This window comes from Globicephala melas, chromosome 5, assembly GCF_963455315.2.
Source record: "Globicephala melas chromosome 5, mGloMel1.2, whole genome shotgun sequence".
Classification (NCBI taxonomy): domain Eukaryota; kingdom Metazoa; phylum Chordata; class Mammalia; order Artiodactyla; family Delphinidae; genus Globicephala; species Globicephala melas.
In genome coordinates this window covers 136,740,850-136,767,030 of record NC_083318.1, presented here as the reverse complement: position 1 = coordinate 136,767,030, position 26,181 = coordinate 136,740,850, and the positions used below count along the sequence as shown (strand labels likewise).

The 26,181-nt window shown below is 51.2% G+C and overlaps 1 protein-coding gene across 3 annotated transcripts in view; it reads left to right on the top strand.

The window, feature by feature from the left end:
• FNIP2 (folliculin interacting protein 2) overlaps positions 1 to 26,181 on the top strand; it is a 124,572-nt gene that overhangs the window by 12,281 nt on the left and 86,110 nt on the right. The window contains exon 1 of one of the 3 annotated variants that reach the window (XM_030865731.2): positions 23,764 to 24,352. The exons of 1 other annotated variant lie outside the window; for it this stretch is intronic. In XM_030865731.2, coding sequence (XP_030721591.1) covers positions 24,192 to 24,352 — 161 coding nt within the window. In that variant the 5' untranslated portion in view covers positions 23,764 to 24,191. Of the gene's footprint in view, positions 1 to 23,763; positions 24,353 to 26,181 lie in introns of those variants that run through there. One more of the 3 variants, XM_030865733.2, reaches the window with a different exon arrangement.

The window sequence follows — 26,181 nt, the reverse complement described above, 5'->3', positions numbered from 1 at the left end:
CTGCGTTCACCCCGACTCTGGGTGGTGCCGAGCCTGTGGCGGCCGCGAGTGGCTTGTCTTCCTCAGGAGGTGGCGTTCGCTCTCGGCAGGCACCGGGGAGCCACCGCAGGCGTGAGCGTGGGTGGCTGTGCAGCAGCGCAGCACCAACGCCTTCACTTAACTTGGGGGCTGGGATCCAAGTTAGTGCAGTTTTACTGTGTATGGTATTCCTTAGTCTCCCCTCATCCGCAATCCCAGGACTCTCTTATCTCCAAAGGGAGAAAACCAAAACGATCCGAGCCAGCAATGTCACCTGTGTGGTTCCCCTCCCAGCCCGTGGCAGAACCCATACTTGGTAAGCCTAGCACATGTAGGGAGTGCGCTCTCTCTCTTTTTAAATAAAGACTTTCTTTAGGGCAGTTTTAGGCATCCAGGAAGACTGAGAGGAAGGCCCCGAGGTTTCCCCTGTCCCCCCTGCCCCACACATGCGTAACCTCTCCAGTTATCAGCAAGCTCACCAGAGCGGTCCGTTTTTTAACCAATGACCAACTGCTTCCACACGCCATGATCACACAAAGCCCCTGGTTTACCTTGGGGTTGCCTCTTGGTTCGCTCTTGTTCTGTGAGTTTGGCCGAATGTGTAATGACACGTGTCCACCATGATAACATCATACGGAGAATTTTCATGGTCCTGACAACCCTCTGTGCCCGGCCTCGTCATCTCTCCCCAACCCCCACATATCTCTTTCTATAGCTCAGGAGCTCCATTTTTCCCCCAAAGCAGTTTCCCGGTAGCTCTGCTTCCTGTATTGATGAACGGTTTCCTGAAATGCAGGCCTGCACCAAGGAGAGGAGATTGAGCTTGAACACGAGTTAGATTTTCACAAACAGGAAGGGGGAGCAAGGGGAAAAGAGAGAGAGGCGTTTGTCTCAGAAGCTAGACGAAGGGAAACCTTGCAGCTATCCCGTAATCTCATCGAACTGAAGCGCTAAGCACTGGTCCTCACTGTAGCGGGCTTGGGGGGTTGCAGTTCGGAAAGCCCGCGCCCTCCGCCTCCTGCAGCTGACGCTGTCAAAGGCCGCCTGGTTCCTGCAGGTGCAGCCGCACCCGCATTTCACAGTGCGTTCAGCATCGGTCTTCCTTCTTCCACGCCGCCTCCCTTCAGACCGGGCGGTGCTGGACTTCGCTCTCACAGCCGATGACTGCCCGCTGCTCAGGTCGCTGCACCGAGGATGGAGCCTTACGGCCTGGACCGTAAAGGTCAGTAGTGTGTTTAACATGGTGGTGGCCACGTGAGCTGGCCTGAGCTTGCCTTGACTGCTAGCATGTTCAGTAGCTGTTTAACAGGAAGGTTCATTTCAGAATTACGTCAAAATGAGCACTTGATGGTTGTGGTCCAATCAGCAGGCCGTAGCAGGTGACATCCTGGGGGTGACAGTCTTGCTGTCCATCGTATGTTAGGTCCGAGCTCTCTCCCTGTGTTTTAGAAACCTTTGTGCGCAGGGCCCTGGGCTTCCAGGACCCCAGAGACATCGTCGGGGGGTGGAGGCATAGTTATCCCCGAGGATAAAATAACAGAATCGCTGCTGTCCTTCAAAACAAATCCCAAAGTATTGTTGAACTGTCAGTTATCACCCTTCTGCTCAGAAGACTCACCTTTCCTTCCCACCCTAGAAATATTTGGGATGCAGGACTTTGACCACCTCTGCTCTGGGCATTGGGGCGGGCAGGCTTCACAGTTCTTTTTTTTGCCAGCCCACATTCTCAGTGAGGGTCCTTCCTCACCATCAGGTTAGTTCCCTGTGGCCTTTTGGGGGGCAGAGCAAGAGGTCTTTGACCTACACGGGTTAGGCTCTGAGATCCTCACGGCTGGAATTCTCCATCTGTTCTGAGCCCGGTGCAATCCAGCGTCCCAGGATTTAAGGCTGAGACCGGGCGTCAAAGCTCAGCAAGTAATTTTGGGTTTGTCTGTCCTCCACTGCGTTCTCTGCAGGTAGTTTCCCCAGGGGGCCTAAATGGTATGCATGGAGGACTGTGCATCAGGCATGTTTCCGAGGAAAAAGGGACAGGAAGTGAGAGGGACAGGGAATTGTAAACAAAAAGTAAAGAATCCTCAAAAAGGAGCAATATAATATATAAAATAACTTCCAGGGTTTGAGCCAGAGTAACCGGGGCAAACAGTAGCATAGTTAATGCAAGTAGGGCAGTTATAAGGAGAAATGACTTGAAAAAAGGAACGCGTATGTTTGTTTCTGTGCGTGAATTTGAGGTGCAGCTGGACACCCCAGTAATGACGTTCAGGGGACAGTTTAGGCCAGTATTTGCCAGAGGGCCTAGGAAATCCACATCTCGCTCTTAAGACTGTTCTTCTTCTTTCCGCTTTGTGTGTGTGTAATTAAAAAAATTGAGGGACTTCCCTGGCGGTCCAGTGGGTAAGACTCTGCACTTCCAATGCGTGGGGAGCGGGTTCGATCCCTGGTCAGGAAACTAAGATCCCGCAAGCCCCGCAGCCAAAAAGTAAAAAATAAAGAATAAAAAAGATAAAATTGTGGGAAAAAATTGAAGTATAATTGGTCTACAACATTATATTGGTTTCAGGTGTACAACATGATTCTCTATTTATATATATTGTGAAACAATCACAGTGTCTAGTTAACATTCGTCACCTTGCGTAGTTATAAAAAATTTCTTGTCACGAGAACTTTTAAGACCTGTTTTCTTAGCAACTTTCAAATACGCAATACAATGTTAACTGTAGTCACCATGCTGTACATTACAAGACTTTTCTTCTTCTGTTCCTTCCCGCAAAGTTACTTTTGTCGAAATTCTGTTTGCTCTTCCCGAGAGTTCAGATGCCCCCCGACTGTCTTGAGCCCTCAGAGGGCTCACCCTCCCAGCTCCTGCACTCACTGTCTCTTTGTTTTGTCTTTATGACACCGACAGCATTCTACCAGCTGGTATTCTAATTAACCAAACACAGCCAGATTATACGGTAAGTGCAGGGAGCGGAATATATCGATGTACGGCCCTGTAGTGCATGCACTGCATAGCACCGAGAACACTGACTGGAGCTCAGTCATGTTTAATGTATTTATTTGAGCCTGTTTTTTGTTTTTTTTCTCAGCTAGTATCACTACTTAGAGGAATATAAATTTATTAGCCATTATATAAAGTTCCTTTCTGTGCATAAACTTACCTCTTTAAAGCTTTAAGGACATCTCCCCACACTTACATTGCAGAATTTAACCAGTAAGTGTGTTTACCCTGTCGTGCCTCTTGACTGTGTTTACCCCCTTTTCCTTCTTTCTTTTCAGTTACAGGGTTACGTAATTTTTCTTCAACCTTAGACCTATAGACTGTTTTATCTTTTTCTATGCTAGTTCCAGTTTAGATTTCTGAGGTTCACTGCCAAGAAACGTATGATGTATTCTCTTAAGAATATACTTTTTTGAGGACTTACCCGGTGGCGCAGTGGTTGGGAGTTCGCCTGCCAATGCAGGGGACACGGGTTCGGGACACGGGTGCGTGCCCCAGTCCGGGAGGATCCCACATGCCGCGGAGCGGCTGGGCCTGTGGGCCTTTGGCCGCTGAGCCTGCGCGTCAAGGCCACAACAGTGAGAGGCCCCGCATACTGCATAAAAAAAAAAAAAAAAAGAATATACTGTTTTGAGAGCTTGGGTTTGTCATAAGACTAGCTTGAATGCCGTCATTCTCTAAACTGATCAGACCTTTGCTCAAACTAAAACTCATGTACCATTTACTTATCTGTTTGTTTGTTCAAAGAACCTGAAAGGACTTACTGTTCCACACTAAAGTGTTCCACTTTAGTTGGGCATTTTCCTGCTGGAAAAGTTTCGTGCCATAGATACACGTGGCCCTATCCCTGGCCAGCCTCTCCCTCAGATCACCCATGAAAATGTTGAGTTCGCTCTTCACGCATCACTGAAAAGACCACTCTGTTTATACTTCTCCGTCCAGAGAAATGTTTGTTTATGCCTACTTCTGTTTTCTCGTCCTAATCCAGATTTCTGTCCAAGATAAATATTTTACTGGCTTCACACTGTTTTATCCTCGTAAAAACAAGTGACCAGATACCTGTGGTTCGTAGAGTGAAAACGTTAATGGCAGGTGGCTCTCGGATGCATAAAGGGACACTTGTTTTGGATTCTCGTGGCCACAGTTTAAAAACACAAGCCACCTAAGTTTACTAGTGCATGAATTATATACACTTACAGCTTCAGGAACAGACGTCTGTTCCTCCCATTTGAATTTTGTGGATGTCAGTTTTGAAATGAGAGGGCCAACTAGGACTTGAGAGCATTTTTTTTTTAATTTATTTACTTAATTTATTTTCCTTATTTTTTTGGCTGCGTTGGGTCTTAGTTGTGGCACACGGGATCTTCGCTGAGGCATGGGGATCTTTCGTTGCAGCGCTCGGGCTTCTCTCTAGTTGTGGTGTGCGGGTTTTCTCTTCTCCAGTTGTGGCGCGCCGGCTGCAGGGCGCGTGGGCTCTAGTTGAGGTGCGTGAGCTCAGTAGTCATGGCGCGCGGGCTTACTTGCTCCGCGGCATGTGGGATCTTAGTTCCCTGACCAGGGATCGAACTCGCGTCCCCTGCATTAGAAGGCGGATTCTTAACCACTGGACCGCCAGGGAAGTCCCGAGAGCATTTATTTCACCCATAAATTGTGGCTGTCTTCACATAGTGGTGAGAGTTGACAGTGGTTTTTACTTCCCAGAGAGCACAGCTTTGATTGGGAAGAAGCTCCGGTAGTCGCCCTCTGCGGCTTTTATTCCTTGAGACTCTTGCTCCATCTCTTAAAAAAGTAGTGACAAGTTCCCTGGTGTCAGAGGTATTGCAGGTTTTTTTTTTAAATTTATTTATTTTATTTATTCATTTATGGCTGCGTTGGGTCTTTGTTGTGGTGCGCGGGCTTCTCATCGCGGTGGCTTCTCTTGTTGTGGAGCATGGGCTCTAGGCACGTGGGCTTCAGTAGTTGTGGCTCGTGGGCTCTAGAGCGCAGGCTCAGTAGTTGTGGCTTGCGGGCTCAGTAGTTGTGGCTCGTGGGCTTAGTTGCTCTGCAGTATGTGGGATCTTCCCGGACCAGGGCTCGAACCTGTGTCTCCTGTATTGGCAGGCAGATTCTCAACCACTGCACCACCAGGGAAGCCCCTGGTATTGCAGTTTTAATCTCTGGGGCTTTCCGTCTCCTTTTGACTTTTTGTGGTTTCCTCCTCCTCATGGTTTCCTCCTCATGCTATACCCTTAATTTGCCATGTTATCGACTCAGATGTGGTAACTTCTCAGTGGGGTGTGGACACAGGAGACACAATGGGGAGAGATGATTTTCTTAGCACTGCTTCTCAAGGCCCGAAGGTTTCTTTTAATCCCTAAGTCTGTGATTTGACCTTTACATCTGACACAGGAGCACCTGTGGCTCCAGAAGCCTGGAGGTGGGGAGGGCGACAGGCATTGCAGCGTCTTGTACTTCGACGTTGCTGAGAAAGTACCCCCCCACCCCCCACCCCCCGAGTGCAGCTGGCCCGAGGTCCTCTTACTCGAATCATTTCTTTTCCTTGGCAAAGACAAAGACTTATTTAGCCCTGGAAATGTAGTGGTGATGGTTTCAGAGTAGAAACAAGCCGTGCTGGAGGTTTAGAGTGCTGCAGTTAGGAATCACATTGCCACGTAAACCAGTGTCCCCCATGGGTTTCTTTTCTAAAAATTGGGATGAGAGAGGTGCGTATTGGTTACACGTGCTGCTGGGCGTTAAGGACCAGTGTTTCAGAGAGGGTACATTGATGAGACGGACTTAACTGTAATAGTTCACATCACGTGGATTTTGTTTTCCAAAGTGGTTGCATTTATTTCATACAGCAGGTCACGGGCCCCCTGACCAGGGTGCTGGGTGCCCGTGCAGGGAGGGCTGGGTCGGGAACACAGACCTCTGGGCTCCTGCATTGCACTGTGGACAGTTTTCACCCCCACAGATTTGGCCGATTCCCTTTTTTTTTTTTTAATTTTTATTTTATAGTGGAGTAGAGTTGATTTACAATGTTGTGTTAGTTTCAGGTGTACAGCAAAGTGATTCACTTACACATATATGTGTATCCGTTCTTTTTCAGATTCTTTTCCCTTATAGGTTATTACAGAATATTGAGCAGAATTCCCTGTGCTATACAGCAGGTCCTTGTTGATTATCTGTTTAACACATAGTAGTATGTACATGTTAATCCCAAACTCCTAATTTATCTCTCCCCCCCTTTCCCCTTTGGTAGCCATAGTTTGTTTTCTATGTCTGTGAGTCGGTTTCTGTTTTGTAAATAAGTTCATTTGTATCATTTTTTTAGGTTCCACATATAAGTGATATCATATAATATTTGTCTTTTTCTGATTTACTTCACTTTGTATGATCATCTCTAGGTCCATCCATGTTGCTGTAAATGGTATTATTTCATTCTATTTTATGGCTGAGTAGTATCTCGTTGTATATATGTACCACATCTTCTTTATCCATTCCTCTGTCGATGGGCATTTAGGTTGCTTCCATGACCTGGCTATTGTAAATAGCGCTGCAGTGAACATTGGGGTGCATATGTCTTTTCAAATTATGGTTTTTTTGAATATATAAGCCCAGGAGTGGGATTGCTGGGTCATATGGTAGCTCTATTTTTAATTGTTTAAGGAACCTCCATACTGTTCTCCACAGTGGCTGCACCAGTTTACATTCCACCTGCAGTGCAGGAGTGTTCCCTTTTCTCCACACCCTCTCTGGCATGTATTGTTTGTAGCAGTTCCCTTGTTTTGCACTTGTTAAAAATTGTTATGAGTTTGTAACTAAAATGCATTTTATAGTTTCTAATCATTGTAAAAATGCATTCTTTTGAGCATCATTGAACGTGGGGTCTGTGCTCTTGTCTGGTATTGTGGTGCTCAGCGCTGTAACCTGTGGCCCTTAAGAGTCAGGCCTGGACTCCCCCACGTGGTGGGCGGGTCTCGCTTCTCCGTGCTGTCCCCCTCCTTCTCACCTGAGTCAGAGTGAACCTGTTCCCTTTGTGAAGCTCTCCTTGCCTGGGCCTGCCTCGTCCTCCTCCGCTAACCCCCAGCTCCTACCTCGTATGGGGCCGGAGCGGGCGTGGGCTCCACAGCCAGACCTCGGCTTTGCAGTCCTGCCATCACCGTCACGCAGCCGTGTGGTCCTGCGCGCGCTCCTGAGCGTCTCTGCTGGGCTGCTGCCTTCTCGTCGGTATAGTGGGAAACATAGCGAGCACTTGGTGACGCGGCCAGGAGGTTGACGTGGGGTTGCCCTTGCAGAGTGAGAGTAGCGCCTGGTCCTTGGTAAGTGCTCCGGGGCTGGGGCACCCACACTCCAGGGGACAGGATGGCCCCGGCTGCTTTGTGCTCATCACTGCCCTCAGCACCCCATCCTGCTGGGTCAGCGTTGCCTGTGCCTGACTCTGCCACGGCCCCGCAGGGTCAGGGGTGACGTGCCGCGTCCGTGTGTTCATGGGGGGATACGGCGCACGACACGTGTGTAGGCACATTTGAATAAATGAATAAGCGACGGCCCTGTAAGCAGAATGCCTTCGACTCAGCTTTCCTCCCCTTCTGCGAAGAGCTTCTTAGCTTTCGTTGGGGGCTTTGCATGAGGAGAGACGTGATAGAAAAGACCACCTCCTGGTTGGGCCTGGGGTTCTTTTGGGAGCTTCTGGGGTTGGGACTTTGCTGCTTTGGGCGCTTCATCCCTGGCGAAGAGGCGGTGCATACCGACAGGCCCCTGCGACAGGTGCCGTGGCCTCGGAGCCAGGGTTGAAGTGGGCTCACTGGGCTGGAGCAGGCTGGACTCGAGGGGAGCGCCAGGTCCGCGCTGGCCGTGTCTGGCATCCCCTCTTTCTGGTCACGGCCGCGCCACCCGGCTCTAAACCCGTGCTTGGGGGGTTCTGTCGGCCCTCAGGCATGCTCTGGGCACCGTGTAGCCTGGAAGCCACTTGGCCTTAGTCAGGAAGGAAGACAATGCAGAGGGAGAAGCTGATGCAAGAGGAGAAGAGTTTCTGGCCGGAAGTAACGAGAGAGAAGCATTTTCTGCTCCAGGGTGGAGATGGGGCTTCGCCCTGGCAGCCACCCCGTGGTGGGATGTTCTCGGTGAAAAGAATGCCTTTCTTAGGGGCAAGGGGGGGAGGACGGGGCTCGCTGGGCCGCCGTGATTCCTTTGTTCAAAGCCGTTGGAGGTTCGGCCCGCTAAGAAGAGTGATACCGGCGATCAATTGCTGTGAGATCTCTCGGATCTCAGGGGCGGTGGTGGAAAGCAAAGACCAGCTGCAGGCTGGGCTTTCAGGGCAGAGCCACTGGTGGGACAGGGCCCGCTTCTGAGTGTGTCCAGCCTTCCTCCACCTCCCCTGCCCTGGTGGAGTGATGGGCCACGCACGCCCACGGCTCTGAGCACTGTCCGTGTGGCCTGCCGGGTGCGATTACGAGCGTGTGCGTGCGTGTGTGCGTGTGTGCGCATGCGCGCCTGTCCCACCTCTTCTCATCCGCTATGTGACTCTGGGTGGGTTGCTTCCTGTCTCTGCGTATCTGCAGGTGGAGATAGAATCCCTGCTGATGAGACGGTGCGAGCGCGGTACCATGCCAGGCCGGGTTAGCACAGCGAGCGGTCCCACGTGCGGTGCTGCCCCCCGCTGGGCGTGACCCTTGGCTGGGACTGGTGTCCCGGGAGGTGGATGGAACCCCTCAGAGCCCCTGCTGGGAAGCTCATGAGGGGCGTTTACCTGCGCCTCTGCCAGTAGGGGCCGCGAGCGCTGTCCTTCTGCCTTCCCAAGCCCCTGGCCGCCTTGTCATTGCTCCTGCGTCTCTTTGTCTCTCACACCTCGCTGAGCTGCCCCCAGCGCTCGAGGGACCGGACGCGCTCATGGCAGCCCAGCTCCTTTCATCCTTCTTCTCTAAGACGCGCCGCCTTCCACAGGTGCTCCCCAGCCCCGGGGTCTGAGAGTCTCTGCCACCCTGCCCGGCCCTCAGCCTCCAGAAGGGGAGGACTGGGGTGGGTGAGAGAGAGAGACGCAGCAGGCTCTTACCATGTGGAAGCGACTTTCACATAGTTAAGATGGTAAAGATGCTATTCTGTTACGGAGAGCAGCTAGTTCATGCACTTTTAGAATAATGGGTATATCACAGGGGCGTTGGCAGGATGGCCAGTACTCTGACCACCTCTTATAATGATGCTTCTGGCGTGCATTCTGAGCTCTGAAAGTCACGGGTGAACTTACAGGACCCTGCACAGTAAATCTTCATTCAGAAGCATCTGTTGAACGTCTTCCATATTCCAGGTACAGCGAACTGTTCGGATACAGGGGTGAATGAGGCACATCACTGCCCTGAGCAGTTCAGCCCACGAAGGTTCATTCCATACGGTTCCGTTGTAACAGGTGTAACAGGAGTTAACAGTGTGCCATGAGGCAGAGGCCGGGGGCCTTACAGAAGCGCCCAGTAAATGTCTGTTACGTGATCAAGGTCTCTAAGCTTGGTAGATGCCTTCGTTTTTCAGGTTGTTGTTGTTTTTTCCAGCACTTTCTTAGATTTTTTTTTTATCTTTCCGTTTGGAGAGTTAGATACTAAATATATATATAAGTCGTTTTGATATTTGAGCTCATAGTCTTTAAATCCTTGTTGTCCTTCCATCTCATCTGCAGATGATTTACTAAAAGTGAAAGCCAAGTTCACGTGATTCAGATGTGTCCGCTAGTTCCCTGCAGACCTGACTCAGGGAGCTGGACAGTGTGGGGTGAGTGTTAGGTGAGAGGAGTGGCAGTGGATGGGACGTGGCATTTCCTGCAGGACTTTGCGGTTTCTCCCCAGACCCTCAGGCTGAATTGCTTCCAGTCCCGTATCTGTCCTCGTTTTCTGTTCAGGGTCCCCAGATACTCCAGGCTTCAGACGTTTTTTCTGCAGTGAGAGCCTGTAGGGCGTTCTCACTGTTGGTGCGTTTGCAATACTAGGAATTTTGCCAGTTGTGACCGGCGACGGTTCAGATGCAGGAAATGCTTTTGCAAAGTCGCCACTTCCGTGGGGCCTCCCAGACCCGCCCACCACACCGACCTCGGCGGTGACCCTCTGTGTCCTGCTCCGCGTCCCACGCGCCCCCTGCGTTGCGTGGGGTGAACCGTGAGGGCCGCGCACGTCTGCCATCTTCCGTGCTCTGTGGGCCTTACACGGAAGGGTTGCACGTGGGTGACAGGTGTGTGTGTGCGCATCTGATGGGGCCTGAGCAGGTCGCAGACACTGAGATCCAGGTAACAGGGGCCGCTAGTCCTTCCCCTTCGCTAGAGGAGGCACAGGTGACTGTGGGCAGGGCTCTGGTTAACTGACACTCGCCCCGCAACTGGGGGGGGTCTCTGGGACCCCCGGAGGACAGAGACACGAGCTGCTTCTCTGGAGCTTGCGGAGGGCAAAGGGAGTGGTCCTGGAAGCCGGCCCGGGTGCCAGGTGGTCATCCCCCGTCACTCGTGGATTCCATGTGTGCAAGCTCGCCTACTCCCTGAAATTGGTTTGTGACCCTCAGATCAGTGCTCGGGCCGCTTTTATGGTGGATCAGGGCCGCGGGCAGGCTGTCAGAATTCTGCCGCCACCCGACGTGCACCTCCCAGCTGAGGGCAGAGGTAGCGCTTGCCTTCCCTGCAGACACACGGCCTCTTCGCAGCCTGTTTCCTGTCGAGGTGGGTTTCTCTTTGCATTGTTGTGCCCTTCGCTGGTGACGCGGCTGTGGAAACCGCCCCAAGCATAGTGCCAGCGCGCTGTCCAGTGTGCCCAGGCAGCACGGCCCGACGGAGAAGGCGTGCGGATGCGCTGCGAGCCCGGCCTGCGCTCTGACACTGTTGGCTGCGAGTTCAGCGTGAAGGAAGCAACGGCGCCTGTGCAATGACAGAACCGCACGTGAAACAAGGCTCAGTGCTCATCGGCCGATGAAAGGCCTGTGGGCAGACCCTGTATTTCCCCCGAAAGCAGTGGTTCCGCGCTGGCTAAGTCCCTCTTCCTGGGGCGTTTACAGCGCGCGTGCACCGCGCTGGACGCGGCCGGCGCCGGGAGGCGGAGAGTGGGCCCCGGCTCCTGGAATGAGCCCTGGGCTTGTTCCGGCTGAAGGACTGACGAGGTGGCCTCAGAGCCAAGCTTGGTAGGGCTTGGAGGTAGAGAAGTGAAGCCCTGGTGGACTGGCACGGGGAGACCGTGGGTGGATGCTGTCGACGGAGGGTGGGCCTGGGTGGGGGGCCGCAGGCAGAGGGCTCGGACAGCTGCGGCGCAGACGGGGAGGCAGCGCCCGCGGCACAGCACGCCCGGCCCCGCCGGCAGCCCGCGGGTGCGGAGGCGATGCCAGGGCCCCCGCGTGCGGCCGTGGGTGCCTTCCCAGAGGTTCCACGCACCCTCAGGCGAGATCGGGAACCCGGCAAGTCGCGGTGTAGACGCGGCTGCGTAGAGGCCCCTGCAGGCGTGGGAGGAGGGGCGGGGTCTCGCTGCACAGACACACGTGCTGTTTCGGCGTACAAGCCCCGCCCCCTTTGCCAGGGCGAGTGGGACAGGGACCCAGAGTCAGCCAGGTGTGCGGGTTAGGTTGGGGGGGCGGGGAGGGAGTGAGGACCGGTCTTGAGATGCTCCGCCTTCCGCAGAGCGGAGGGAGCTCTCGCTTGCAGTTCCCTTGTTCTCCGCCGGCGCCCACGGCCCCTCCGTTCCCAGTTCCCCTGTCCTGCGACTGTTGCTGGCCCGGCCCGAGGCTGGCGGCGGGCACCCTGTGGTTCGGTACAGAGGGAGCCGTTCCCTTCGGTTCTCCTGCGAGGGGTGGGGCTGAGCAGCTTCCTCTGATGCTCTGAGAGGTTCCTGCGCAAGGCCGGCCTTCCTGGCGTCCCCCCTGCCCTGCACCGCGTTCCCTGCCAAACTCTCCTCCGGGCTGGAGATGGAGGAGCCGCCGGTGGGACACGTCCACGCTGCTGGCCTTCTCCTTCGGGGATGCCTGGGGCCGCGGCCAGCGGCCGCCCGGGGCCAGCCCGAACGGAGCTGTGCTCCGAGGGTAAAATTCACGTTTCGTCCATTTCGTCTTTGTGGTTTTTCAAATGTGAGTATTAGAAAATTTTACATTGTACGTGTGGCTCCCCGTAAATTTCTGCGGGACAGTGTTTCATTGCTCCCTTTGAATTTCTAGGAATAATTTGAAAACGCTGTTCCATGGTACTACTTCTAAAGACCAGATTCTTAGGTCCACTTGTCTTTGTAATTCCGCGGAAGTTGCCAGCGTACCTGAATGTAGCTCTTGTAAACAAAAGGAGTACTGTCGTGAAGACGAAAAATCTCCCTGCAGAGAAAAAATTCTCCTAAGAAGTTTGCTCTTTTCTTGTGGAAATTCTTGTGTAATTCGGTGTCACAGGCAACATTCATCTGTACTGGGGGGACCGTAACCGAAATAAATGTTAGCGTTAGCTCACGTTTTGGACTAAGTCCAGTCGGATTTTTAAATGCGTAATTATTTTTCACAGGAGCACTTGACTCTATGCCGCCTTGAGCCATAATGAGGTTTCCCTGTCCCTGAGTGACTGTTTTCGGAACCTGGGTGAACAAGCTGTGTGTGAGGCAGCCTTAGTGAGTATGACTGAAGAGGGGTTATTTCTAACTTCAGAACCACTTTCCGAGTGCCTTCTCTCTGCTCGATGTTAGCTTTTAGCAACACAAGGGAAACACAGAAGAAGGGAAACACAGAAGAAGTGAGAGACGTGGCGCTCACGTCCTCAAGAAGCTCATCGTCTGGTTTAGAAGCTCATAGCGGACATTCTAACATGCTGCCGGGGAGAGATTAATACCTGACATGGAGCAGCTAAAGCACTGCAGTCTGACAACTGTTTATTACCAAGTGCAGATTCAGGGTCACTCTGAGTAAGCACCGCTTTCGCGTGTGTTCTCTCTCGGGGGTTGTGCGTGGCCAGCAGCGGGACCGTCGCCCTGTGTGAGACGCAGGGGCTGTGGCTCAAGGTGCGGCCGAGGGGAGGTTACAGCAAGGGCGTCGGAGGGCTTCTGAGCTGCTGGAAACAGCCAGCCTCCTTCGGGGGCTCTGTCTGTCTGTGAGTTCAGTCTTCCCATTGTAGATGTTGGAGCATCTTCAGGAGAAGGGTCCTTGTGGGGAGCGTTTACAGAATAGATGGCCCTGGGTTCGGGTCCTGGAAGAACCCGGAGGCTTTGGCTCAGAGAGTTAGACACACAGGGTGTTTTAGGGGGCGCAGTCGGGGTGGTGGAAGGGACCCAGGAGCTGGAAAAGAAACTGATCCGTGGAAGAAAGAGTGCCTTATGTTCACTCGAAAGCTAATGATTTCATAGATTTCACTTCCCAACTGTTGCACTAATTTGTTCTAGAGCTTATCGTTCCCGAGGGGCTCTGCAGTGAGTTTGCTTTGGAAGGCTTAATCGCCTGCAGCTTCCAGAGACTTGGCCCTGTTTGAGGAGGCGGGTGGGAGGCGACTGTCTCGGATAAAATGATGATTTGCCAGATGTCATTGTGGCCGAAGTTATTTCTCTTGGCTTCGTGTTGTATGAATGCAGTGCAGTCGTCCGTGAGCTTAGCCACTCAGACAGGACAGTGAGTGCCTTTGGATGGGCGTGTAGAAAGGAGGATGCACCACATCTGTCTGAGCGGTACGGTTTCTCGGGGGCTTTCGCACGCTCGCAGCGAGCAGCCTTATCCACCTTCCTGGAAGGCAGAGTGAGTTTCACCATCACCATTTATTTCCAGTTGAGGAGACGGAGGCTCAGAGTCACATGGCCCCTGAGTGAGGGGGCCGGAGCCGGACACAGCCCTGGGCCCCCCAGACCGCGGTCCTTCCCCTCATGTGACACCCACCGACCGTGCTTGGCCCTCGGGCTGCTGGGCCGCCTGGTCCCCAGCCTCGTCATGAGGAACTGAGTCGGGAGGAGCACGTCTGCTGATCAGAGCTCACGCCCTTTCCCAGCTCTCTCTGCGTGTAACTGACTTCTGCCGACTCCCAAGCAGCCCCCTCAGTCCCTGTGGCTGCGACAGCTCTCAGAGCGCTTGGGGACTCTGGTGCATTTAATTAGCCAGTGATAAACTTAACATGAGAAGCTGTGCATTTTAGTTAGCTCTGTTACGGTGGCATTGCTGTTGCGGCTCTGTTAAACCAGACCGAAGAACAGGCGAGAAGCACCTTCTGTCACTAACTTTACTCTTAACCTGACCTCTAGTCGGGTTCCTTGAATTACTCTCATTACCTTTATCCTGCTGTGTACGTCGACTGTTCTATTGACTGGACTTGTAGCCGGCCGAGAATGGGAGGGCTGCCAGTAAGAAAGCTGTTGCCATAGTCCTGGTGGGCCCGGGGCTCGGACGAGGTGTAGCCGGGGAGGTGATGCGGCTGCCCTGTCTCCGTGGTTGGGGGGTGAGGGGGCGACGTCAGGAGGGGGCCAGGAGCGCCACGTGCGCCACGTGCAGCTCCCTCCCTCCCTAGCTTCCATATCACCAGTGGGGAGGGGAGAGCGGGCCTGGGTACTCTGGGTACTTCTAGGAAGACCCTCTCTCCCCCTCCCACCCCCCAGGACACGGACGGCCCCGTCACCCATCGCACACCTGCTTCGAGACTGTTCCCACACTCATGCCACTTTCCTCTGTGTCGTCAGCATCCTGAACGGGGCCTGGCACATCAGCGTCTGAAGGGGTGAATGAATGGAGCCCTCGTCGTTAGAGAGCGTGTTTCCAAGGCAAGGTCACCAATTATTCTGCAAAACCAATGAGATTATCTTGATAAATTGTAGAAGAGCGTCAATTGCTTTTTATTTTTTTTTCATCTTATTTGGTGGTTCATTTCATTACAGCACGGTTTAATTGGTAGCTCCTAGTAATTACAAAATTATCCCAATGGCTATAATAGTTAGAATAATAATAGTTGTTGGTGTGATACCATTAACAGTAATTTGATTGAATTCTTTATTCCTCTGTGAGATAAATAGCTGTATCCCCATGTTATAAATGTTAAAAAAAATTATAAATGCTTCAAAGCATTTTTAAAAATGTTATAAATGTAAGAGAGAGTGGGCGGGGGGAAAGTCCTTTTCACAACAGAGTTCTTCTCCAGGGAGATCAGAGACCAGTCCAGCGTGCGACACAGGCGTGTAGTTTACCTGAATAGCACAAGGCCTGTGAGGGGCTCCAGAACGATGGGAGGGCCTCCTGCAAGGGGGTCTGTGTGCTCAGCCAGGGGGGCTGGAGCTTCGGCTGTGGCCTGGGGGTGTGAGCTGCCGTGTCTCAATAGGGACAGCACCTTAGGACATGCCTTTGCTCGTACAGCTCTGCGTTGTACCCCGAGCAATCCAGCATCTGCTTCAAAGCATCAACGGAAAAGTTTAATGATGTTATAGCTATATGTTCAACGGAAGAGAGACGGAGACAGACGGGAAGCCCCTTCCTAGGTATTTCTCAAAACTTACTTCTCGTGAGTTACACAGTTTGGGTGAGAATTAAGGCAGTTTTGAAAGGAGAGATGGGACCCCTGAAACCTGGCCATCCCGCAGAGCTGCTTGAGGTCTAATAAGTCGAGTGAGGCGCTGTGCTGGACAGGACTTGACTCTTCCGCCTGACTCTGTCACCGTGTGCCCCGGTCACATGCTTTGCAGAGGGTGATTCCCGGGCCGACACCCCGGCCCTGGAGCTCAGCCCCGAACCTCTTCCCCGACCCGGCCCGCTGACACTTTGCTCAGGTCCACACGCTAGTGGCAGCCTGGCCCGGAGTCAGAGTTAAACTTTAAAAGTTGTGTAATCCGTTGTCACCAGTGTGTTTCTAACTTCTGGAAGTCTTAAAAGTAATCCTGGTTGTCGTTAATTTCTGAGAAACGGGGGAGGGGGCGCTGGGCCAGGCTGTAAAAGTCATAGGGAGGGAGGGTTGTAGATCGAGGTCTGATACTGGGCCTAAAAAAGTGACGGAAGCTTGTCTCTGAATTGCCGGTTATCAGGCTGACTCCAGGAAGAGTGAATCACTTCACTGCGATGGCAAAACAAGCAGTGCTCCTTCTCGCGGGTGGAGAGTGTCACCCCAGAGAACCTCTGACCCGGCCCTAGCGAGCCTGGCTGCCGTCTCCCTTGCTGTTAAGGTTGAGGTACAAAGCAGTTAGAGCCCCAGTTTCACTGCGAGCCTCCTCAGAGCCACCTGTTCACTTAACAAGCTTGGGGACCTCCTGGAGTCTCACCTTTCCTTTCCTTGTGTGCAGCTTAAAAATCCTCTCGTTGGGGCTTCCCTGGTGGCGCAGTGGTTGAGGGTCCACCTGCCGATGCAGGGGATGCGGGTTCGTGCCCCGGTCCGGGAAGATCCCACATGCCGCGGAGCGGCTGGGCCCGTGAGCCATGGCCGCTGAGCCTGCGCGTCCGGAGCCTGTGCTCCGCAATGGGAGAGGCCACAGCAGTGAGAGGCCCGCGTACCGCAAAAAAAAAAAAAAAAGAAAAAAAGAAATCCTCTCGTTGTTAATGCACGTTGTGCTGCTGCTAGGTACTAAGCTGAGTCTCCAAATAAAGGGAAATTGGGGAGTTTTGTGCTTTAAAGGAGTCTACAGCTGCAGCGCTCTACCTTTGCTGGCTTATGTAAGTATTACTGATAGCAATCACACGGAAGGAAAAGCTGTGTGAGTAGTACAGCAGTCTCATAGTGTACGTGCTTTGCTTTTCCTTCCAGCCATCTGAGATTGTTTTGACTCTGACCATTTCCTTACAATAAAGCCCTCAGAATTGTTATAGAACAGAGAAGTGAAGTGATCATTACTGGTTTGGCAGCAAGAGTTTAAAAACGTGAAGTCGTTTTCCCCGTAGTTTGTAAGTAAGGCATAGCTGTTGTTGAAAAATGGAAAATGGAGAATTGTAACAGGAAAAGCATTCTGAGTCTCGCTGCGCACAGCCGTTCTGAAGTTTCTTTTTGGTTCCTTTTTCTGCATTTGGTTTTCTGGACTCACGCTAGTTATCAGAGTGCCTCCACCATTTTGTGTTGTATCCGGTTCTTTTTATTCGGCTTTGTAACATCAGAATTTTTCTGTGTTTCACAGATTTCAGGAAGGCATGACACATGCATTCATTCTTTCAGTGGCTGAGAGCCTCTTCCATGCTGGGCGCTGTGTGCTCTGTCCTCAGAGTCCGGGGGTACGGGAGTGGGAATAATCTGGATCATGATCGGGACTGCACAGAGCTGTGAACTTTCAAATAGCTTTGATCTGAATCTGAAAGCTCAGTTCTCTCTCCGCTGCCTCCTCATTTTAAATCAAAGCAGTCATATCGGTTGATTTTATTGTCCATTCCGTCTAACTTGGTATGGATCAAAGTCCCTCCGTTTAGGAGTCCGAGCCTCAGCTGGGTAGGTCGGGAGAGGAGGGCGGAGCAGTGCCCGGGAGGGGTGCTCCTGCGCGGGGACTGTTCTCGGGGCAGGGTTCATTGCCGGCGAGGTGTCCCACGAGAGACTTGGTCACCGCAGTGCACAGACTGGGACTGAGTGAGAATCTGGACGTGTCGGGGCCGGGGTCAGAGTTGTAGGAGAGAGACTCGGACATGACTGTCGAGCCGGGGACATTCAGCCTCCTCCTGGATGGAGGAGGGGACATCCGCCCCTGAGGACCGAGGACCGAGGCCGGCCGGGGGGAGGCATGGCTCCCCTGGCACTGGCAAGGGTGCCCCGAGTCCCGGCTTGCCCGGCCCATGGCGGTTGGCGCCTTGGCCCGTCTGCTGCAGAAATCAGTGCCGCTCACTCCCTGTGACCGGCGAGCCAGCGGGTTGTCACTGCCCGCGTGGCTGGCTGCGCGCTGCCGGGCTTCCCGAGTGCGAGCTCGTCTGGTGGGCTTCCGCAGGTCCGGTGGGCGCCGCCCACTGACTGCAGTCCTGAGGGTGGGCGGAGGCTCCAGCAGCCACGTCCTGGCAGGCGTGGTCTTCGTCCCGCATCTGTCTGCAAGCCCGTTCCCCGAAAGCATGCTGCCTCCCCCTGCCTGAGTCCATAGCTCTAGCCCAGCAGGAGGCCTTCTTTTTTCAAATGTGATACTTTTATTAAATTTAATTAACTTATTTCATTGAAGGGTCGGTGGTTTACAATGTTGTGTTAGTGTCAGGTGTACAGCAAAGTGATTCACTTATACATACGTATATGTATTCATTTTCAGATTCTTTTCCCTTATAGGTCATTAGAAAATATTGACTGTAGTTCCCTCTGCTATTCAGTAGGTCCTCATTGTTTATTTTATATGTAGTAATGTGTATCTGTTAATCCCAAACTCTGAATTTATCCCTCCCCCTCCCCCTTTCCCCTTTGGTAACCATAAGTTTGTCCTCTATGTCTGTGAGTCTGTTTCTGTTTCGTAGACAAGTTCGTTTGTGTCATATTTTAGATTCCACATATAAGTGATATCATATAATATTTGTCTTTGTCTGATTTACTTCACTTTGTATGACAATCTCTAGGTCCATCCACGTCGTTGCAAATGGCATTATTTCATTCTTTTTTATGGCTGAGTAATATTCCATTGTATATATATACCACATCTTCTTTATCCATTCATCTGTCGATGGACACTTAGGGTGCTTCCATGTCCTGGCTATTGTAAACAGTGCTGCAATGAACATTGGGGTGCATGTATCTTTTCGAATACGGTTTTCTCCGGATATATAAGCCCAGGAGTGGGATTGCTGGATCATACGGCAGCTCTATTTGTAGTTTTTTAAGGAGCCTCCGTACTGTTCTCCGTAGTGACTGCACCAGTGTACATTCCCACCAGCAGTGCAAGAGGGTTCCCTTTTCTCTACCCCCTCTCCAGCATTTCTTGTTTGTAGGTTTTCTGATGATGCCCGTTGTGACCGGTGCGAAGTGGTACCTCATGGTGGCTTTGATTTGCATTTCTCTGATGATTAGTGACGCTGAGCGTCCTTTAATGTGTTTGTTGGAGGCGTGTTTTTAACTTCACACTGAGCGAGAATATACAGACAGGAAATGTACGTGTTCTGCTGGCTGCCTGCTCACAGCAGCAGTGCCCAGATCAAGAAAGAGCTTATGAGCATCCTGTGACTTCCTTGGTGTCTCCTGCTGGGGACCGCACTTCGAGAGCCACTGGTAGGAGGGCTTGCTCTCAGTCATTCCTAGGTGTGGGAAAGGCATTAGGGAGGGAGGGGATGAGCCCGTCAGAGGGTCCGCTGCCGCGGCTGTGGGTCCTAAACCCTGCCCGCCACCCCTCCTCTCCGTTTATGCTTCCCTTCTTTTCATCAAGGTAGTGTGAAGAGGCAGAGGGAGAGTCATTAGGTAAGACTGATGAGCCTGGACTTTTGGGGGCACTGTGTTAGGCCTTCGTTTTTTCTCTCTGCAAACCCACGTCTCAGCTGTGGCTTTTGAGTTGATTTTTCTTTACACACAGTGATCACTGTTTTTTGTCACCTGAAGGGTGACACTTTAATTCTCCCAACTCTGAGTCAGGGATGGGGATGGAGTCGTCCTCAGCCGCCACGTCCTGGGGGCTGGAGGTGGCCCCGGAGCGCCACGCTGGAAGGACTGGAGAGAGGTCCTGGCCTGGACCGGGATCTTGAGTGCCAGGAACCTGCCTCGTGTGGTCTAAGTGGTGCTTCTGCTCTTCTCCGGGACCATTGGGTCCAGTTCTGGGCTGTGAGGTTGGAAGCGCGGCAGATGCAGCTCACAGACCTGAACCAGGAGCCTGCCTTCTGTACACCTGGCCCATGGGTTCACGCTGCCACGCTGCTCCATCCTCCCTTCCAGCCTGTGACACAGCTCGCCCGTCGGGGCGGTGTCCGTGAGGGCGGCAGCTGCTCCAGCCAGCGTGCAGAGCTGCGGGTGGGCTGCTGGGGCCAGCGGGTGACCGGGGACCCGTCTCCCAGCATGTGAGCCTGGCTGAGCCGTGTGGGGAGATGGAGAGCTTGACCGTGAGGAGGGGCCGCGATGAATGGTCGCGTGCATGTTACCCTCTATGGAAAAGCAGGGGATCCAGCGTGGTAACGAGCGATGGAGCCCGTAGGAGAGGATTCCGTTTTGGGAAAGAGAAGAAGGAGGTCACGGGAGGCGGGGTCAAGGTTGAACAGGATGTTACCTTTCTCTTACCTACTCCACGCACTGCTCTCGTGTCTCAGAAGAATGGATATGACAGTATCATTATTACTTGTTTTTCCATTTACTGAAGAAATTTTAAAGCTCCCGTTTAAATGTAAAACAGTTTAGAGCCATATTGTGGCATCCCCTTTGAGTACAGCGGTAGTGGTTTTGATGCACATCTCTACCTTATTACATACAATCAGATTTTGGACTGTGGAATTAGGGTTCTTAAGGGGGAAACATTAAATGGAAACGTTAAATGGTAAAATAGCACGAGTCACGTTGATTGGAGTGAACGCGAGATGTTAAAGCTTCTAAAGGAACTTGTGCTGCGCTAAGTAGGAGAGAGAGAGGGCGAGTTTGAGCGCAGGCGGCGCCCTGTGCTCAGAATACACTGTCAAGAGGCAGGCAGCTTTCTGTGGCTGGATTCATGCCCTAGTTTTAATGTAAATACTCAGTGGTGCTAACCCAATTAAGAGGTCATGTGTGAGACCTGCACAGAGGGAACTGGTCTTGAGACCCAGTTTTTATCCTCAAAGAATGTATGATCTGGGTAGCATCATAAGATGCAGACACTTCTCTACTGCCAAGCAGTTATGTGTTAAGTGTTAAAAGTGTGTTTTTGGAAGATCACGGCAGAATTCAAGACTGGGACGTCTTCACGGGGAAGCTGGGCTGTTCACTGGGGAAGTGGTTCTCCAGCAGGTGCTTCCCAGGCCAGGAGCGGCAGCTCCTGGGAACTAGTTAGAACCGCATTCTCAGATTCCACCCCGGATCTGCTGAATTGGAAACCGGGGGTGGGGTTGGCCCATCACTGGGCATTTAGGAGCCTGTGAAGTTTGAGCACCGCCTACGAGGGAAATGGAGGCTCAAGCTGTGCTGGCTGAAGTTAGGGAGAAACACTGATGGAGAAAGGAAAAGCACCGGTCACTGAAACACAGCTTAAGTCTCGATACAAAGACTACAGGGCACCATGCTGATTCCTTCTGTTGCTCATCCTGGCATGTTAGGTGAAGGCTGAGTGTGGGTCAGTTTCCCTGCTAGTCAGCTCAGTTTCTGTTTAAGGGGATTCTTTCCCAATGCCGTTCCATCCTTATTTCATCCAAATGTCCTTTGTAACCACGTTGTCATTTTCTTATTATTCTTGTCGTTTAAAAGTGTTCGCATCGGGGCTTCCCTGGTGGCGCAGTGGTTGAGAGTCCGTCTGCCGATGCAGGGGACACGAGTTCATGCCCCGGTCTGGGAAGATCCCACATGCCGCGGAGTGGCTGGGCCCGTGAGCCATGGCCGCTGAGCCTGCGCGTCCAGAGTCTGTGCTCCGCAACGGGAGAGGCCATGGCAGTGAGAGGCCCGCGTACTGCAAAAAAAAAAAAAAAGTGTTCGCATCGTCTGGATAGGGGATACAATTGCATTTTTATAACAGTGTTTGAAGCCTTGGGAAGACGTAAAATGTTAGAATGATTGAACGGCTTTGCGGCTAACTGCTAGGAAGGTGTATGTCCAGAGTACATATTTAGAAAGGCTTTATGTCCTTTCATCAGGGCCTGGATAAATAAGTTTTAGAGACTGAAGTTTTAAAAGTGAATTTGTTTTTTTACACATAGAAAGTGGGATGTGTTCCCCCAGTGTTTCCTGTACAGATTTTATGGAATCTAGCTACTTGGGCATTTTTAAAGGCCCTGCCCCCATCCGCATGGAACGATGCTTTCATTTCTGCCGTGATTTTAGACAAGGCCAGCCAGGCCCTGGTGAGCTGGAGGCATCCGCCTGGGACCTCGCTTGGGCCTCCTGTCAGGTGGGCGTGATGGTGCAGGGGGTTCCTTCTGGCCTTTGCTTGCTGGGCTGCCTGGGCTGAGGTGGACAGGTTAGAGCTGCTGAGGTGCTCTCAGTTCCTCTTGTAAAAAAGCGAGAGTGGTTTTCCAGACAGTTCAGAGGAAGAAAAGAGGAACCCGTGAGCTCACCGTGGCCGCTGAAGTTAAGCCTTGAGCTCCAAATGTTCCCCCCCTGGAGAAATGGATTCACTTTCTCCCAGCCTGGTCCTGTCTGTCATTTGAGCCTGTGCCGCAGAGGAGCCGGTCACCATCGTAGGTGTGTTACAGTCTTTCTGTCTCAGAGGAGGGTGTAGTTAAGATCTTCTGTGGGTTTGTTACAGAGGAACTTTAGGGTCACGTATACAATAACGTCTTCGGGTAACTGAGACTTCTGCCACAAGACCGTTAGACCTCGTCACGCTTGCAGAGTGAAATATATGTGGCTGCCGTGTGTCGATGCACTTAAAAGCCCTCTGAAGCCTGTCGATGAAAGATTAATCAATAGTCGATCTAAGAAAGAAAGAGAAAATTTTATTCGAGCCAACCTGAGGATTATAACCCGGGAGACGGTCTCTCAGAAAGCTGTGAGGACCGCCCCGCCCGTTAGAGGTCACGGCACAGTTAGATACATTTGTGAGACAAAGGGTTACACGTCGGATGACGTATAGACAGTTTACACAACCCAGATCTGCACGCAGAGTTAGTAGAGCGTCATCCAGACCCCGCACAGGATTAAGAAGGAATGTAGTCTCCTAAGGAGGTGTGGTCAGTGCAGACACACGGAGCTTGCCGGCGGGGAGCAAGGAGGCCCACACGGGCAGAGGAACATTTTATCTTTAAATTTTTCTTGTCTTGCCATGAAGTATGGATTTTATTTACTCAGACTAAAGACCCAGCTGAGGGCTCATCAGATTTTAGGGCTCTGTTAATATTTTCTTCAGCCAGATTCCAGGATGACAAGAGGAAAACAAGTTGGGACAGACCCTTGTAGTTTTTTGTATCAAGACTTGACCTGTGTTTTAAGGACCAGTGCTTTTTATTTCTTCTAAAAGAGAAAATTATTTTTTCCATGAATTCACAATACTATGGAAAAATCATATTGATATGTGTATCGATATGTCATATAAAATGTGTAAAATATAAACGTGTATCATAAAATAGCATATATATCACAACATATAACAAAAATGTAAAATATGTATCATAAAAATCATATGGAAATATGTAATATATCATAAATGCATAAAATATAACTATCATATAAAATATATTTCTTAAAATATAACAAAAATATAAAATATGTATCATATAAAATATTGAAGTATGTGATATATCAGTATATATCAATATATCACAGATATATCATATTGATATATGATACCATAGTGTTATTCTCATTTTACAGTTGAAGTATATTCATGTCAGAAGTCAAAACTGAACTGCTTTTGTTCTTGGGTTCTGCTAGTTCAGGGCTCTCTCAGCTTGAATATGCTTAGGAATTAAGAATCCAGTGCAAGAGTTGTGAGGGTTTATGGCTTCTCAGCTTATTATTGCTTTTCTTGCATAAATAAATTAAATTCTATACTGGTATTAAAGCCAGAATGCGTCCCTGCGCACCCGCCCCCATGTCACCCCCTGTGCATTAAGCCCTACGTCCATCTGCTGAGGGTAACCATCTCTCTCCCTTGCTCTGGGCCGTTTTGCAAGGTTGCAGAGTAGGACCTGTCAGCTGACACTTGGTCACAGGAGAGCCATTCACAGGGTGGTGGCCAGTGTCAGAACAACCTTGCAGCTGAAGGCGAGTCACTGCATTTCTCTCACAGCCCTGTGAGCCCTGTGAGCCATATTCAGAGGTCTTGTGATGAATTAATTGGCTACGACGTCATCCCCAGCAGGGCCACAGATGGAGTGAGTCAGTCCGAGCTGCTCAGCCGGTTGAGTGTTTTTGTCCTTTGTAACCGGAGCACAAACCCAGGAACAGAAGTAGGAAGTGGGACTTGGACTTGTCAGATTGTAATGGCTTTGCTGAGAGCGTGTTTTACAGTGTGAGGGATGCATCTGACTTCCCAAATCATCGGAGGGCTTAATTTACCTAACAAGCGAATGTTCCTGTTTTGTTTTTGTGTAACTTCTGGAAGAGGAAATTAGTAGGCTGCAGCCGGGGAGCTCGTGTCACCTCCCGCATCCGTACGGGGAGCGCAGGGATCATTTAAAGCACAGCTGGTCACTGAGGAAATCCTCCAACAACGGGACCTTCCAGGTCCACGCGGAGAGTCAGGACCACCCAGAAGAGGGCTGGCCTGCCGAGGAGATGTGTGGCTGCTCAGCCAGGACCACAGCCCGGCCGGGGGGCCGGCGGGACGCGGCCGGGGGTGTGAGCGATGGGCAGACGCACGGGACACTTGCGCGCTCGAGGATTTGCAAGTGCGCCGGGGTGGGAAGGGTCACCGATCCCCCGGAACTCGACAACAGGTTTGAAACTTCAGTTCTATCTCAGAATCTCAGAGAAATGTTTCTGTAATTCACTGGGCACCAGGGAGATAAAAGCGTGTTGATGGGAAACTTGAGTTTGCAGACAGGCACGGGGTGGCTGGTAGGTGTGCAGACACGTCCTCCCTTTACGGAAAAAGTAGAGGATGGGCACTTCCTAGTGGCTGTTTGGATTCTGCTGCCCTGTGCTTCCTCCTGACCCTTCCTTTGCTGCTGCTGGAGCCGCCTGCAAGCAGCGGTGCCGCCTGTCCTGTGTGGAAGCTTGAGCAGTGGTCCCACAGGGGCTGTCGGGGAAAGGAGGTGCGGCCCCGAAGGATCAGCACGCTGACAGATGGGGCGCGGGGCCAGGGGCCTCACTTCTCAGTCTGGACGGTGTGTGGAGGGCTGGGCGTCTCCAGCTGGAGGTGGGTGGTGACGGAGAGCCCGGGCTTCCTCTTCTGGAAAATCCTTTCCACGGGCAGGAAGGAAGGCGCTGGGATGAACCGGGGCTCCTGATGCAGCCCATCAAAGGAATAGCATTGTTCTGGCTGTATTCTCCTCTTTTCCTGATGTGCAAATAGTGCTTTATTCCAAACTCCTGCTAATTCTGTGGTACATATTTCTCAATTACTTCACCGTAAATTTAATAATACCTTTTGGGGGAAGAAAAACACGTTGTTTTTTATCTTTGGTAATCAGTAATTACATACTTTTTTTTTTGCCCATATAACTTATTTATTTATTTTGGTTTTCATTCTGTACTTTTGTTGATTTATTTTATTATTTTTTATACAGCAGGTTCTTATTAGTTATCCATTTTATACATATTAGTGTATACATGTCAATCCCAATCTCCCAGGTCATCCCACCACCACCCCCCAGCCGCTTTCCCTGCTTGATGTCCATACGTTTGTTCTGTACATCTGTGTCTCTATTTCTGCCCTGCAAACCCATTCATCTGTACCATTTTTCTAGGTTCCACATATGTGAGTTAATATACGATATTTGTTTTTCTCCTTACTTCACTCTGTGTGACAATCTCTAGGTCCATCCACATTGCTACAAATGACCCAATTTCGTTCCTTTTTTATGGCTGAGTAATATTCCATTGTATATATGTGCCACATCTTCTTTATCCATTCCTCTGTCAGTGGGCATTTAGGCTGCTTCCATGACTTGCTGTATTCTTTTAGGTTGATTATTTCATCCATTTTGGAAGAATTCATTCATTTTATTAGTAGTAGCTCTTAATTGAAACACTACTTGTAAAGAATTTTAGTGCATATCAGTGAAACAGAAAAGTCCTTTGGGAAGTGCATTTCATTCCAAAATTTTAGTTAGATAGACAGTGAGGAGGGCCAAAGAGTAAGCTCTGATTCTCGTGATTAGTGTAAGTTTCTAAATTCGCTTAAATGTTTCTGCTTTTTTCCTTGTACAAGTTTTCTCAAAATTACTATGACTCATAAACTGTTTATCCCATAAAGGTCGTTCTTGGTTGACAGGTAATCAGCATATGATTTCTGTCATGTAAAAATTGTTGTATTTCTTCAATGGAAACTTAGTAAAATGGTATATAGTCCCCCGCAGGGTAGGCGCTAATAGATTGAAAATCCCGTGCTGTCCACTCGGTCACAGAGATTCGCGTGAGTGTTCAGATACGAGTTTCACTTGTGTGCTCTCCGTGTCTGTTTCTCATCTAGAAAGGACGGCTGAGTGGCAGGAGGAGCCGGTGGTGGGTTGACACTCAGTCATCTCGAGTCTTGACCTGGATCCGATCCTGATCCCAGCTCTGCTGCCCGGAGGCCGTGTAACCCTGGCGAGTCCCCTCCTTT